The following is a 15,739-nucleotide window of genomic DNA, read 5'->3' on the forward strand; positions in this document are numbered from 1 at the left end:
TATGCCAGTGTTTGCACTTCGTAAACTTAAATATTCAAGCTAATGGATTATTAATGTATTCAATAAAAAAAAAAGTCTTAAGTTTGTAGACATAGCTTGACGTTTCTGGGAATATGTATAAAACGGATCTGTTTTCTGGTTTCAGTATTGTACTATATTCTCCTAAAAAGATAAATGAAAAGCCAAAACTACAATTGCAATCATAAATCATTTATAACTGGGTCAAAGACAGGTTAAAGCCACACTCAGACAATTCTTTTATTCATTTCCTCAACCAGGTCAGATCAGTGGGACAGATCAAGATAACCCAAATGATAAGTCAGTTACTTTGGCAAACATGCTTCTTGTTTCTGTAAAAATAACAAAAAGAAGCTATATACCCAATCAGTCTAGGCAAAGTATTACATGTACAACTGTGTGACGTCAACTACAATGGTCTAAAACTGACATGATGAAACATTTAAAAAGATCTTGAAAATAAAATGCATGATACATTGTGTTCAATTGCAGATTAAAAACAAAATAAATTAAAGAAGTATGTCACCTTAGATTTGTGTTCTCTTAAGATGGGCATGTTTTTTTCTCTACCACATCAAAGCAAACATGAATGAGATTACATCTGCCAACAATTACAAGGGTGATATCTCAGCCCTCACAAGTATTCCTTAGTTTTCCCAAAGTACAAGAACTTCCAGTTGAAATTAGGCCATTTCCTGTCATTTGAACACACACTCACAGGTCCATTATTTTAGCAACACGATGCTGCAGTATCTGAATAGTCTTCAACTAATTTTAATGACACCAATAACCTAATGAAATCTGATAGATGATATGGTCTGATCTGATAGAACCAAGTGCTTTTCCAGGCACTGGCTTGGGCATATTCTAATTTACTGCTAAGGCACCAATCTAATCAAGTTGCACCAAGGTGATAAGCATGGAATGTCTAGAATTTACAACGTAGTATAACCTGATAGAACGTACATTTATCTGTCTAGTTTACACAATTAAAATACCACAACAGTAAAATTCACATAAGGACCCATTCAACACTTCACAAATTGGGTTCCATGTGTTTTTCCAGTTTGTTTGAAAAGTTACCTATTAAGTAGGACATCCCATGATACTTAGGTTTAGCTGGCAGCAGGTCATAGTTCACCTTTAGACAATAGTTGTTTTGTTTTTAATGTTCCATCTTGCAACCTCTTAAAACTAGATATTGTTGTCATCAGCCTCAAAATAGCCATCTACAAAGAAATTGGGCTGGGCCCTCATTTGGGCTAGGCTGGAGAGTAAGGCAGGTTCTACAGGTTACTGGATGAAAGTCAGTGCATAGTAAACACCATTCAAGTCATATCCTCATTCAACTTGTTATTGCAAATCATTTCACATGGAAAAGAAACAAACCCTAAATAAACAGTTCTTGGACAAAAGTCCCGGTTGCACACAAATATCAACTTGGCACCGTTTGGTGGTTCCTTAAATAAAATAGTGACATTCAACCGTTTAAAAATTGCAATCTTTGGTATTGATCAAAAAGTATTATTCTGATAACATAAAAGTCTATTAAAAAGAATACCCTCTAAAATTATTCAAGTTCAAGCAAATACTTTTTTACATTTTCAACCCCATCCAAAAGCTGAAATCCATATAACCAAGACTTTTAGCTGCTGCCGCCAACAAATGAATGAGAGGAGGTGACATAGTGGAGTCAGGAATGATTTAGCTTTTGAAATGGTAGTTCAATTTCATAGTAGTGCTTACAGCTCTATGCCAGATAGGGAAATACAGCAACTTATATTTTCTTTACCATGGATATTGTTACCATGTGACAAAAATCTCTTTTACGTATGGTCAACCGAACCACTGCCTAGCTGCTAGCTTTGTTTTGGCCTTAGGGTGGATTTCTTTGAGAGGAAGGTTTACAATTTCAAAACAATAAAAAGCAATAATTTTTCAACTGCCTCCCAAGAATCTCTGAAATGGATATGTGGATACGTATATTCAATGGCAGTCAATGATTCAACACCTAAAAAATAATCCCTTTTTGGTACTGTACAATGTTTATCCGACACCACATATTTCACTTTGGCTATGTATAGGTCAATTGAGGTCTTTTCTATTGAGAATCAATTTCTATTTGCTGGTCCTCAGCTTGCTCCAGCACCTCTTATTTCCATGGCCTGTTTGTAAGACGTCGTTACATTCTCACAGTCTGTGAGAGAAAAGGCACTATCAGACACTCCAGACTGGTAGCAGTTCCAGGGCCTTTGCGATAACAGGCCATCCCCAAGACTCCGGTCTTCATGGATGTCCAGGAGGTTGTCAGCTGACACGCATCCCCTCATGGTGCCCTTGACAGACAGTTCCATCTGAACTGGAAGCTCCACGCGGTCAGGAAGATCCAGCTGATCAAAGGATTCTGAAGAGAGAATGCTGTCTTCACTTATAGCCCCGCTTGGCCGTGCCCTGATGATGATCCCATGTGGCAAAGACGTTGCCAACTGGTCAAGAGACCCAAAAGCCTGCAGGCCACCTGAGGAGAACTTCCCATTGTGCTTCAGAATGCCTTTTCTACGGGTTGGTACCGAGGGACACTCACGAGCATGCGATATCTGGGCAGAGTTACTGCCGCTTTGAGAGGAGTAGCCCGACTCCTGTTCTTGAGAGGAGTAGCCCGACTCCACCTCCGTTGGCTTCTTTAGGATACCCTTGCGAGGCAGCGACACAGCTGAAGGGGGATCTATTGGTGTAGACACGGCACATATGATCTGTGGCTCCGCCACGGCCATAGGCGCTTCGCTGATCACTTTCTGTTTCAGACTGCCACGTCTCTTCAGGATACCCTTAGAGGGCCTAGCGTCGCTGCCTCCTTCCTGCACAGTCTGGGAGACGTTGTTCTCCTTTCGCGACCTCCGCAGAGAACGCTGCCGCACGACATCCCCTCCGCCTCCCTGTGAGCGCAGTAAGCAGCGCATTTTGGAGCCGTTCTCCAGCAGAGGCCTGGATGTTCGGCGCAGCCATCCGGCAATGCTGGCAAGTCCACCAGGCTGTTGCGGCGTTGGAGAGGCTGTACTGTCTGTCTGATCTACAGGTACGGTCTTACCCTCAGCCAGTAACGGCTGCTCATAGCCCCAGTTGAGCCACCAATGTCCTGCGATCTCCTCCACTGTAGCTCTGCGTTCCGGATTCACCATCAGCATCCAGCGAATGAGCCCACATGCATCTAAGAAAGAACAATACAAGAAATGGTAAATGTTCTGCATTTCAACAGCATCTTTTTACAAAGTGCTTTACAATATGCGTTATTGTACATTAACCCTTTCATACACAAACCGATGGCAGAGGCAACCATGCAAGCCACCAACCTGCTCATCGGAAGCAGTTAGGGGTTCAGTGTCTTGCTCAAGTATATTTCGACACAAAGCCAGGAGAGCCAGAGCTTGACCGTCTAGTTCCCAGGTGGCCATTCTACCACCTGAACCACTGCTGTCCCCAAAACTCACCTGAGGGGTGGGTAGGTTTGCGGTAATTTCCAGTGCTTATCTGCTGGACCAAGGTTTTGTGGTTATTCCCATCAAATGGCATGGCACCATGAACCAGGCTATACAGTAGTACACCAAGGGACCATGTGTCCACCTCTGGCCCTCTGTAAGGCCGTCCATTGACGATCTCTGGAGAGGCATACAGCGGACTGCCACAGAAGGTTTGAAGGTACTCGTCGCCATGGTAAAGATTTGACAAGCCAAAATCTGCAATCTGTTGAGAACAAAAGTATATTTACTGCCAAAAAAAGTGTATTTAATATACAACGTTTCAATCGAAATCAAATGGATTTATACATGTAAAATAAACTATTTCTGGGTGCATTAAAGGAGAGTTGTGAGACCCTCTTCATAAATTCAACTTCTGTACTTGGCAGTTTGGCTCAGCACCAAAGAAAAGGGGATGTTCGTAAAATCTATCAAACTTAAGTTACAAGTAAGCCATGTGGTGTCTTCTCTATATCACTGTCAAATTAATTCAGAGAATGTCTATCTGTGCCACATTCATGGGAACCAATCTCTAATTGCATATTAAATCACTAACACATAGCCTAAACATGTTTGTGCCATGAGATGTAGTCTGGATTTCAACATTATGTCTGGTGTTCTATACTCTCTATACTAGTAACAAATAAAATCTGCTATGACGAACCAAAAGACAAATGTGTTTAAAAGTTAATAGCAGTCAAAGAATTTAGTAAATGGTGTATTGTAGGTGTATAAATTCCAATATAAGTGTCCATTATCCATACCTTTATATTTCCATTAGCATCCAATAAGATATTCTCCAGCTTCAGGTCCCGATGCACTATCCCATTCTAAGAGAAAGAAATATGGAGGTTATTTGCCTTTTATTTTGTATTTACATTTTATTTTAACATCACTAAGCCCATATCACTTTGCATGTTAATGTACTGTAGGAGTAGAGCAACACACAGAGGAAGGTTATCCATTCATGGTTGGATTAAATTCTGCTCCAACAGAATAATTTGCTGGTATGTCAGATATGCTCCATTGTCCTCTACTCCACAGGGGGGCATGCCTTTGACGGGAACAGGAATTTGAAATAACGTTCAACTTCCAAAAATGCAGGTCAACCACTTTCGGCCGTTGCCAACAGTTCGGGTAGCAACTGGCACTTCTTTGTATATCATGTTAACTCTGTTTTCATTCTTTAAATTACTTATTCTTAACTCATTATGCAATCAGTGTTTGAATACACACATACAGTATCTAAGGAAATTTTTAATTTACCGAAGTTGCAGTTGTAGTGAGAAAATGAAATAAGACATACTGTACTTAGCACTATCTTTGACAGGGCAATTCAGTCTGTGAACACAGCCCTTTATACCGTTTATGGACGCCATCCCTGTAGCGTGGCCAACTCAACAGCTACCTTTATAATATTACACAGTGTACTGTAGACCTGATTCATGTGTGCAGTATGTGTGCAGTGTGTGTGTGTGTGTGTGTGTTGGCCAGCCTGTCTGTTCCCTTGTACCCTCATTAGAGTTGTAGTGTGTGTGTTTGTGAGAGATGAGACCATTGGCCTTTAGCCCCGACGCTGGCTCTCCATAGATAAACGGTTCATTTCACTCTGCATAGTTCTTACAGCCACCCTGTTTCACAATAGCAGGATGATAATGAATAATACCCATTATGTAACTCTGAGGGTGCCAGTGTCCCCTGTACAAATCAGATGAGCAGACCAGTGCGCCATGCTCTGCATCACATTTGACTTTCACATCATGACCATAAGTGGGAAATGTTATGATATATATATATTTTTTGTTTGTTGTACATTTTATTGTTGTTGAGTGTTGAGTGTTGAGTTTCCGGTTTGTAAGAATGCTTTACGTCACTGGTTCTCAATGACCCCCCCCCCCCCCCCCAGGGATCTTTGAGGGGGATCCAACTAAATGATTGATAGTTGGGAACCAAAGGGACCCTTGCAGGTCTGAGTTAAATTAACACAGAGCATTTTACAGTGTAAATTGGGGTCCCAAAGGTTTTTTTAAAAAAAGGGGGGGGGGGGGAAGAAAAATAGGGGTCCGTGGCCTAATGCATATTATCAAACTGGGGGACCTTGGAATTAAAAAAAGATTAAGAATCACTGCTTTACCTGATGGCAGTAATTCACAGCTGAAACGATCTGTCTGAAGAAGTGTCTGGCCTCACGTTCAGAGATCTTCTGCTTGTCACAGATGTAGTCGTACAGGTCTCCCCGGCAGGCATATTCCATCACGATCACGATCTTATCTTTGCTCTCAAACACTGTAACACAACACATATAAAGTGTTTAAAAGTGGAAACATTATACAGTATGAATTGGATGGTTAATTTTTCTTTTTTTGTTTGTTTTTGCTTTATTTCCTTGTACTCTCGTTCTTTGTTCTCTCATTTCTTTGTTTCCGTTTTGTTTTTAGTTTTTTCTCCTTTTTATTTTGATGAATCATGGTGATGTACTGGTTGGTAGCCATTGGACAGAGCATCTATTATTTGATGACTTCTAATTGTATATAGGGGCAGGTATAAATAAGATTTATCTTCTTCCTGCTCCTTTTCATTTATGGAATATGTCAAAAGTAAAAAAGAAAAGTAAATTCATGTAATCATGTAAATCATTAATGAACTAAATAAAGATGAAATGAAATGTTGTACCAGTTAACTTCCAAATCAAATCAGTCTACATATGGTCATAGTGAACAATAACTGGACACGAAGAAACAAAAACAAAAAACATCTTCTTACTGTAATTTCTGTGCTGGTCTATACATGGCCGACACTGTTACAACCCGTTTTATATGGTGAACTTTTAAATAGACTCCAGTGATCTAACAGTCCCTTCTATTCCCCTTGGGCAGAGGATCAACACAATTCTTGTTTACACACAGAGAGGTCACACAGAGGTACAGACTGCAAGAAGATGACCTTATAGGCTGCCATGTCATGCATGTGAGGCACCGAAAGGCACCGGACGTGTACATTACCCTGCAGTAGTGAGGGGGTACGGCAGGGTACCGCCGCTTATGTAACCTAGAATGGGGTCCTCAAAACAAAGACTTGCGTGACCAAGCTCTGAACGACCCACCAAGCAGTGATCATCAATTCAGTCACGTTCCCCTTTATTTCACTTGTGCTTTCAAAGGCAATTTCATTCATTCTTCCTGAAACCGAAGCGGTGTGCGCTGAAGCTCCACTGCATGTAAGATTTCTGAATGCTGTATACCTTCATATATGGTGATGATGTACGGGTGGCTGAGCGACGACATGATCTCAATTTCTCTGCGGATATGAACGAGGTCCTGTTCATCCTTGATCTTGTCTTTTCTGATGGACTTAATGGCAACCTAAGAGAGAAAAACGACAACTTTGAACTTTTGAATAAACATAATGAAAATAAAAAAGGAAAACTTTACTAATTTTAGTAAAGTCAATAAATATTCAGTAAATATTTGAGACATGGGTTACAGACAGGCCTAATCAATTGTTTCCTAGCTAAATATTGACTGTGATAAGTTCACCAGCTGGTTGTCGGCCAACAGAAAGGGAAATGGTTGCATAGTAAATTAACTTTATCCAAACACAATAGTTTGTCCTGTAGCAAGAGGGACGATTGGCAGGGAACTGCAGTTACTGTACTCATAATTAGACAGCGAGCGCACGTGTGTGTGTGTGTGGTGGGGGCTCAATGACGTCATTGAGGCCCACAGTCTCCACAGCCAGTGTCAATTTCAATACCATACATAATTATACACAAGTTTGCATACATTTTTTATGTGTAGAGTAGGTTCTATAATGTGATATCTATGGATTCGTTTTCAATTTGAATCTTGTACAGTGTTTTTTTCTAAAATCTGGACATCTTAAGTTCTTGTCTGTCCCCTGTGTGCGTCATCAACTTTCCGCAAGGTTGAGAGGTGTCATGAAGCCTCACTACAGATGGCGAAAGTGGGGTGTTTCTCACAATCAGGACCCTCAGTACTAACAGACGTGGTAAGAGATAACAAGTTACGTACAGCATTGTCAGACTAGATTTGACCTCCAATGAGTCATAGTCTAAGCCTGCAGGGTGCATATCTGTCCTGTCTGCACAATGAATATACCATGAATGCACTGCTTCCTGATTCTGGGAAATGAGGACTTTTCCTCAAAATGTTTTCATACCGGTAGTTGTCTGACTACTGGCTTACTCATGCTCACGAATCCGATGAGTTAACACCACTGTGGGTGTGTATGTCTTCTCGTTGTACTGTCGGTCTGTTTTTCACAGAGTGGAATATGTATTCCACTCTGTGAAAAATATCAAGTCAATATTTCATGTTGACTAAGTTGTACTGTATGTTCAACTGTTTTTTTTTTTTTTTTAAAGCATGACCGAAATAAACAAACTAACTGAGTGGAATATTTATAAGATCCCCTTGAAATCTAGTCACTCCAATAAAAACAAATGTTTTCTTACATTGAACATCTCTAATACTTGTGCGTAGTACTAGTCAAATAATTAGATTGATCAGCTTTGCTGCTTGTTCTAATGTTCTCTACTAGTCAAACAATTGGATTACTCTAACCAGATTGGCTTGGCTTCTTATCTCTTCTTGAGACGTGTTAAGTAACATTACACAACTAATCAGGATGTCTGGACTGATCAATGAACAAAGACACAAACACTGTATCTGATGTCATGAGTTCAAGGCCAGCTTGACAGACTTAAAAGTGTGTCAAACTACCTACCACCCAGACTACCAAGACATTATGTAATCAAACTCATGGGGAGACAATAGGTTCAACCGAACTTTGTAGTGTTATAGCTCCTGTAAGACGAAGCCCTCCTTTGTGCTATGGGTCACTCAGTTTCAAATGGCACACATTCACCACCTTATGTTGAGAGGAATGAGGCAGATAGATTACAGAGAACAAAAGCATTTTAATACTGTATGTCTCCATTATATACTATCCAGGGTTTCCACTCCTTTTGACTGATGAAATTACAAAACTTTTCCATAACGTTTTGCCAGATTTTCCACAACCGTATTTCTGCAACTATAAATTGCAGATGTGTTTTTTTTTAATTGATTGATTGAATACTTTACTAACAGTTGCAAATTGTACAGGAGGTACGGTTTACGATGATGGTTAAAAGGATAAACATTAAAAGCCCTCTAGGCCCTATAGGCGCTTGTTTCCATTGTGGGCCTGTTATGGTGTGGTAGGAGAATGGGAGAAATGGTCATAATTTGCCTCATTTTCCCCGACATAATTCCTTCTATACCTTTCCTTAAATTAATGGCTGGCGTTCATAAACGCTGTTGCAATGTTGATATAGAGTACAGAAGTCCTGACGTCACTCGTTCATCCCCTGGTTCATAAGGTAATTTCTCTATGGAGAATAACATTGGGTCATCTTAGAATCATCTCATATAAGAATTGTGGTCCAAAAATAAGCAAACTGTCTCGGCGATATTGTCAGGGAGGAGGTTCTGTATCGTTTATGATAGTCAGTCACTTATATTTGATACAATCCGTTTCTGGTGAAAATTTAACTAATTCGGCAGAAGTAACATTAGCGTTTTCTCACCGTCAGCTGAAGCTTCATATCCATAAGAGTCAAACCGCCGGGATCATTAGTTTATTTTTGGAACACAGTTCTTAGTTGACGCGATATTAAACACGTCTGTGGGAATTCAGAACGGGGGTGGAAAACCGAACCAGGTAGGATGTGTAAATTACGTCAGACTTCGGTGCTCTATTGCCTTCCTAATTTGCTTAACCCATTAAGGCCTGAGGTTCCGATTCTACAAATGTCTTCTAAATCCTAACCTACCTATGCTGCTATACATCAGTGGTTCTCAAACCTTTTGGCAAGGACCTCCAAAATTATATGCAACCCATCTAAAAATATTTTGCTCCCGGGACCCCCCCAGAAGCAAAGTATAAAATAATGGTTTAAGTGGTTACACAGATGCGCTCCCTGTTTGATGGGTTAAAAAAAGCTAGCCGTCTAACAAGTGGTTTAACCGTTAAACCACTTGTTACACTGCGCTTTTGAAAAAGTTATGAACATTGAGTGTAGGTCCAGGTGGCACAGGGTTGAAGTTCCTGCCCACTGCCATGGAGACAGGGGTTCAATTTCTCCACAGTGCCTCCGGCTTGGCTGGGACAAACAATCGGCTGTGTCCATGGGTGCCAGTCGGCATTTGCAACAGCATTATTAATGCCAGTTCTTTCATGGACATAAAATGATTTTACCGACTGCTCCAACAAGAAACTGTAGTTTCGGCTGTTAAAATAATTTACTATATGACTGTTCCCCTTCAAGCCAAGTCAGCTCTTTTCCTATCTTCCATTTCTTTTCCAAATAGATAACGTACGATTGTCCAAAACTTTTCCAGGCTTGGAATTCCAAATTCCACTACTTAGTTGTCCAGTATTTTCATGAACATGAAACCCTAATATTAGCCATGTTCTCTTTAACAAACATTAAATCTGCTGTATTGACGTACGGTAATCAAATTCATATAAACATATCAAATGAGACATTTAGAGAAATGTTAGACCCAGGCTTGAACCAAAGAGTATACAGATTTGCGATTGTGAAATTGTACACTTCAGAACAACTTATGAAAGCATGCCATGTCACAGATGATCTCATTCCGGTGAGAGGCATGCAGACAAGGCAGAACATGTATCACAGGGCTTGTTGTCAATAGACATTTCATAAGGGGAACTCAAAACTGCCACTTCCTTGAGCGTGTTAATCCATTACCAGCATCACCTAATACCAAGGAAGGATGAAACGGATGATTTGGAAGCTACCAAACCCACACAAACGTTATTTATGGATACGCTTTACGTCATGTCCATATATATTTACGGAGGCCAATAGCATAACTGTTTATCAATTTCCATTTGATGATGTATACTTTTCAATGTGCGACATAACATAATGAACAAACTTATTACCTTTTGTGTACTGTAAAGCGTCCTTGGGTTTCAGAAAGGCACTATATAAATTCAAATTATTATTATTATTATTATTGTTTTATGGAATTTCTGAGCAGAGGGACAAGCTAAAAAGAAAGGAAAAAAGCAGTTATTGATATATATATATTTTTGTCCTTTATTTTTTGTCTAGGTTAAATAATTAGCCAATTAAATTACAGTATAATCTTACTTGATATCAAATGAAATCAGTGGGTTGTTTTTTTTACTTTAGGAGTGTATAAATGGTTATTTGGATCCATTGAGGGTGTCCATTGAGATGTTATCTTGTACAGGGTTGAATCTAACAGGTGCTGCTGGTTCCTTAACCCATTGTTTAAACTTTAAAGACTACACATAACATCATGATGAACAGTGCTTTGAGTTAAGAAGCAGGTTAGCAGGTTATCCATCAATTGCTGATTAACAAACAGTCCCATTTGTTTACCACCTCCTGGCTTCAAGGCATTCTCAATGACCTCCTTGCCATTGTCCACTCTATTTTGAGTACCTCCCTTAACCCTTAGGGCACAAGGGCCTGGAATGCACCTAAAAGAGTAATTGCCATTGGAGGAAATGCATTTCCTGCACTTTCTCAGTGGCAAACATTCCATCATCTGGGTCACATATAAGACCTCATTGTCATCATGTCTACTATGACTGAAATGAACCTGTTTATAGAAAGTGTACTTTCACTTTGCTTACCTAGTCTTTAGAGATGATTAAAATAGGGTGGAAAATCTATCAATTTATTTTCAAATGTCTATATTATGACAGACCACATTTAAATTATTACATACACATCGTATCTCCATCTAAAGCATAATTACAATTTACAAAGTCAGAATATGACTGTAGTTGTCCCTATTTAAATAACTTGTTTATCCAGTTGTTCTAAATATATCTCTGTGCTTATGCATGGGCCCAGAAAATGTGCACATCTCAGAGACCCAGTTTTACTTTAACCTTAAAACACATTTTGAGAAACAAACACAACTCCCAAACAGTCAAATATGAGTTGCCATAACAGGCAATGTTGCCTTGTTACTGTTGTAACCTAAATGGTCCAGTCTTCCAATGTCTGACATACACTGTGTTCCTTGATTGTGAGATGATATAGCCTACATCATTTTCATAGAAGTAGGCTATTTAAGCCTGCAATAAATAGCCTACTTCTATGAGAAGTTGTTAATTTTTTTAATTGCACTGTATTGTTTTTATTGTACGATTTGACCCAAGGAAGAATAGTCACTACTGAGGCAGTCGGGGGGATCTAAAATAAACAATGAACTCCTATTAAAATACTGTATTTTCATATAGGCCGACTGTCTGGTACTTTGTCCCCAAAAAACAAATGTAGGTCATCATTACCAAACGAAAAGGCCTAAAGTTAAACTATAAATAAGCACAAACAACAGATGACACCTGACCTGATGAACAGGCCTTGCTTTACATAGGCTAATTATTGAGAGCGGTTGATGTAGCCTTACCATTGGTGGAAAAAGTACTCACATTTGTTACTTAAGTAAATTAAAAGTATCAATACTGAAATGTAGAAGTACTCCGTTACTTACTTTACTGGTGGAAATACACCAGTAAAGTAAGTAGTACCTCAAAATTGTACTGAAGTACAGTACTTGAGTACATGGACTTAGTTGCTTTACACCACTGAGCCTCTGTACTTAATTTGTTACTTTACACCATTGAGCCTCACACATTACAATGGGACAAAATGACAAAATGATTCAAAGTAAAAGTGAAAGCTTACCATTCTACCAGATCTCTCCTTGGCTTTCTTCACTTTTCCATACGTTCCCTTTCCGAGCGTCTCCAGAAACTCGTACCTGTGTTTCAGATTGTGTTTGTGGTGGTGTCTCTTCACGGCTTGCTTTTTGACAGAAGACATCATAATAATGTTGTGTTTTGTCAGATGGACATTTTCCGCAGCAGGTGGTAAAACCTCCTTCTTACAACTTGAAACATCCATTCTAATTCTAGAATCACTTTTTCTTTTGGCTCAAATATCCCCGTGAACGAAAGTCACTCGTGGTCAACACACAGGTCAAACCACATTCCTCGTTGAGACTCTTGTGTTGTTTGTTTGGTCCAGATGTCTACAATAATAACATCACAGCGCCTCTCTCGTTGCTGTTTGTTGTGCCGACAAAACGTGCGATCTTTAAATAAAAAACAACTTCAGTACCACATAAACTATGATGAGTCCAAGACGAGTTAGTTTAGAGTCCTTTGGTTTGAGTTCTATGTTCTGTTGGTTGGTGGACCACACTTCCATACAAGCCACAGCCGTTGACATTCATTATCATTCACTCAGCGAGCGTGCAACACCAATCCTACACGCCAATATAGTAGAGGGTCTTGTTGCCAGGTTTTGTGAGAGAAATAAGCAACCAGGTCTATGAAAACAAGCCCTAAAGAAGCGACTACTACATGAGCCCTTTAAACTGTACTCTTAAGTTTTTTTTTACTTTACTTGAGTATTTCAAATGTGTTATACTTTTACTTCTACTCCACTACATCTCAGAGGAAGATATTGTACTTTTACTCCACTACAATGGTTTTACTGCTTTAGTTAGTTACTTTTCAGATTTTGATTATTATTACAAAACATAGTGGTTAATGATTAACCACTTCAACCCTATGCTTCGGCTATTTGAAAATAGCAATGCGACGCGTTGTGAGCTTGTAGATCTGCTATTTTCAAAAAAGAAAATATGAAAAAATGTGGAATATTTTAAAAACATTTTAACAACACAAATCTTGTTTGGGGGTCCCTGGCATGACATATTGTCAGATGGGGTCCGCAGGCAAATACTTATACATATTAATTTGGGGGTCCTTGTCTTGGAAATATTTGAGAACCACTGTTTTAAACATTTAGGAAACAAGGCCAAATAAGCAACTACACTGTAGAAACTAGCCCAGTAAAACAAACCGCAACCCGCAACCACCAATATTTACAAGCAACTTTACAGAAAAACAAGCCCAAAGTCGCTTATAATAAGCGGACTTGGCAACGCTGGTAGAGGGGCGTCATTTAAGCCTGGGTCAATACTTCGTCGTATGACTGTGTCGTGCGTCGAAAATATCCGAGCTCCGCATGCGACGCGGTGTGAGGCTCGATCGGCTGTTTTCGGTAGTGCTGCCAGGCCTGCTTATAATAAGCGACTTTGGGCTTGTTTTTCTGTAAGGTTTTTGGTAATTTATTTGGGGTTGTTAGTTGCTTATATTTGAGCTTGTTTCTAAAGTGTAGTTGCTTATTTGGGCTTGTTTCCAATGTGTAGTTGCTTATTTGGGCTTGTTTCTAAATTGTAGTTGCTTATTTGGGCTTGTTTCTAATGTGTAGTTGCTTATTTGGGCTTGTTTCTAAATTGTAGTTGCTTATTTGGGCTTGTTTCTAATGTGTAGTTGCTTATTTGGGCTTGTTTCTAAATTGTAGTTGCTTATTAGGGCTTGTCTCTGAAGTGTAGTTGCTTATTTGGGCTTGTTTCTAATATGTAGTTGCTTATTTGGGCTCGTTTCTACTGTGTAGTTGCTTATTTAGTCTTGTTTATAAATTGTAGTTGCTTATTTGGGCTTGTTGTCCTAATGTTGTTTAACCCTGGTTCTCAAACATTTTCATGTCAAGGACCCCCAAAAGAAATAGCATATTTGTCAGCGGATGATGATCTCCATCTGAAAATATTTTGTGCCAGGGACCCCCAAACAAGATTTTTGTTGATTTTTTTTTTTAATATTCCACATTTTTCACTTTTTTCCCAAGATTTGGTTTAAGACAGGTATAATAGGACATCTGGTTATCTCCACCCCTAAGTGCCCACTCGTCCAGGTGCCCACATGTCCCTAGTGCCCAGATGATTCTGGTGCCCAGTTGTCCTGGTGCCCACCTCTCCAGGTGCCCACTCGTGATTTTGGTTCCCAGTTGTCCCTAGGCCTAGTGCCCAGATGGTTTTGGTGCCCACCTGTCCTGTTACCATAACAACAATGTAATTAATGTGAGCACTGAGCAAAATCCTGCATTCTAGGTTTTTTGCATGCCCATTTAATAAGAGTCAAGAAGATCAATTTGAATACAAGCAGGCAGGCATGATGGATTGTCCAGTCCACGATCCACCCTATCTACATGAAGCCTTATAGGCTACATTGTTTGAAGGCTTTGGTTCACACAAAAACTAGGTAAACTAAATACGTTGGTTCAGTTTTTACTAGTAAAGGAGACATGGATAATTAATTTCATTCATTGAATGTCATGACAAATGATCGCCACTAGAGTCCAGTATGTAGTCAACAATTGCTTAAAGCTGTGTTTTGATCCATTCTCTGCCAGTGGGATGCTCTTCTGGGCTGGCCCCCAAATGTTGATAGATTGCAGTGCAGTATTATTATCAATATTAAATATTGGTTAACACTGATTTAATAATAACAATAATGATGATGATGTAAAAATTATTTAAATTTTTTTGTTCATTCAATTCAATTGGCTGTTCTGTTACAAACAAACTAAATTTTAAGTTGTACAACCATAATTCATGAACGAAATTTCAAGAAAAAAAATCAGCAAAAACAGCTATCATAGATCCAAACAGAAAAAGTCAGTAGCAGTGTACTGTTGTGGTATAGTGGTGACTAACGTACTTTGATAAAAAACAAAACAGGAAAACTTTGGGTATTAACAGGCCCCTGATCTCTACAACAAATATTAAAGGTACAGTTAAGGTTACATTCACAAAATCATGGCATATGTCTAATGTCTTCATACTCTATGGGTATAAGTAACAGCGTCTCCACCATATGTGACGGCTGCCAATTATAGCAGAGACAGCACAATACTTTGCCAGCCTTTTTGCCTCCTTTTTGGGCAACCAGTCTGTGGTACTGGGTGTCCTATAGACTTCAAATATAAAAACAAATAGTCTGCACCTATTAGCCCAGCTCTGAGATAGTATGTAGAAGGTTAGTATTTAATGACCGTGGTCATAAAAGCTTCCTCTAAGCTAGGGTCAAAGGTGTAGGCTATCTCTACTACAGACACTTCTGTGAACTCGTCATCAACCACAACATCTGGTGTATTAGCTGTCAAAGATGTAAAGACACACACACACACACACACACACACACACACACACACACACACACACACACACACACACACACACACACACACACACACACACACACACACACACACACACACA

At 39.5% G+C, this 15,739-nt stretch overlaps 1 protein-coding gene across 1 annotated transcript; it reads right to left on the reverse strand.

The window, feature by feature from the left end:
• Positions 1-194: 194 nt before the first annotated feature.
• nuak2 (NUAK family, SNF1-like kinase, 2) lies at positions 195-12,848 on the reverse strand. The gene is made up of 6 exons (XM_080424969.1): positions 12,295-12,848; positions 6,775-6,895; positions 5,668-5,819; positions 4,298-4,363; positions 3,507-3,759; positions 195-3,226 (listed from the first exon to the last, which is right to left on the reverse strand). The coding sequence occupies exons 1-6, from the start codon at positions 12,511-12,513 to the stop codon at positions 2,151-2,153; spliced, it is 1,887 nt and encodes a 628-aa protein (XP_080281095.1). The 5' UTR covers positions 12,514-12,848; the 3' UTR covers positions 195-2,150.
• Between the last annotated feature and the right edge of the window lie 2,891 nt (positions 12,849-15,739).

The sequence above is a fragment of the Gymnoscopelus braueri genome (genome assembly GCF_963280865.1).
Source record: "Gymnoscopelus braueri genome assembly, chromosome: 3".
NCBI classification, from domain to species: domain Eukaryota; kingdom Metazoa; phylum Chordata; class Actinopteri; order Myctophiformes; family Myctophidae; genus Gymnoscopelus; species Gymnoscopelus braueri.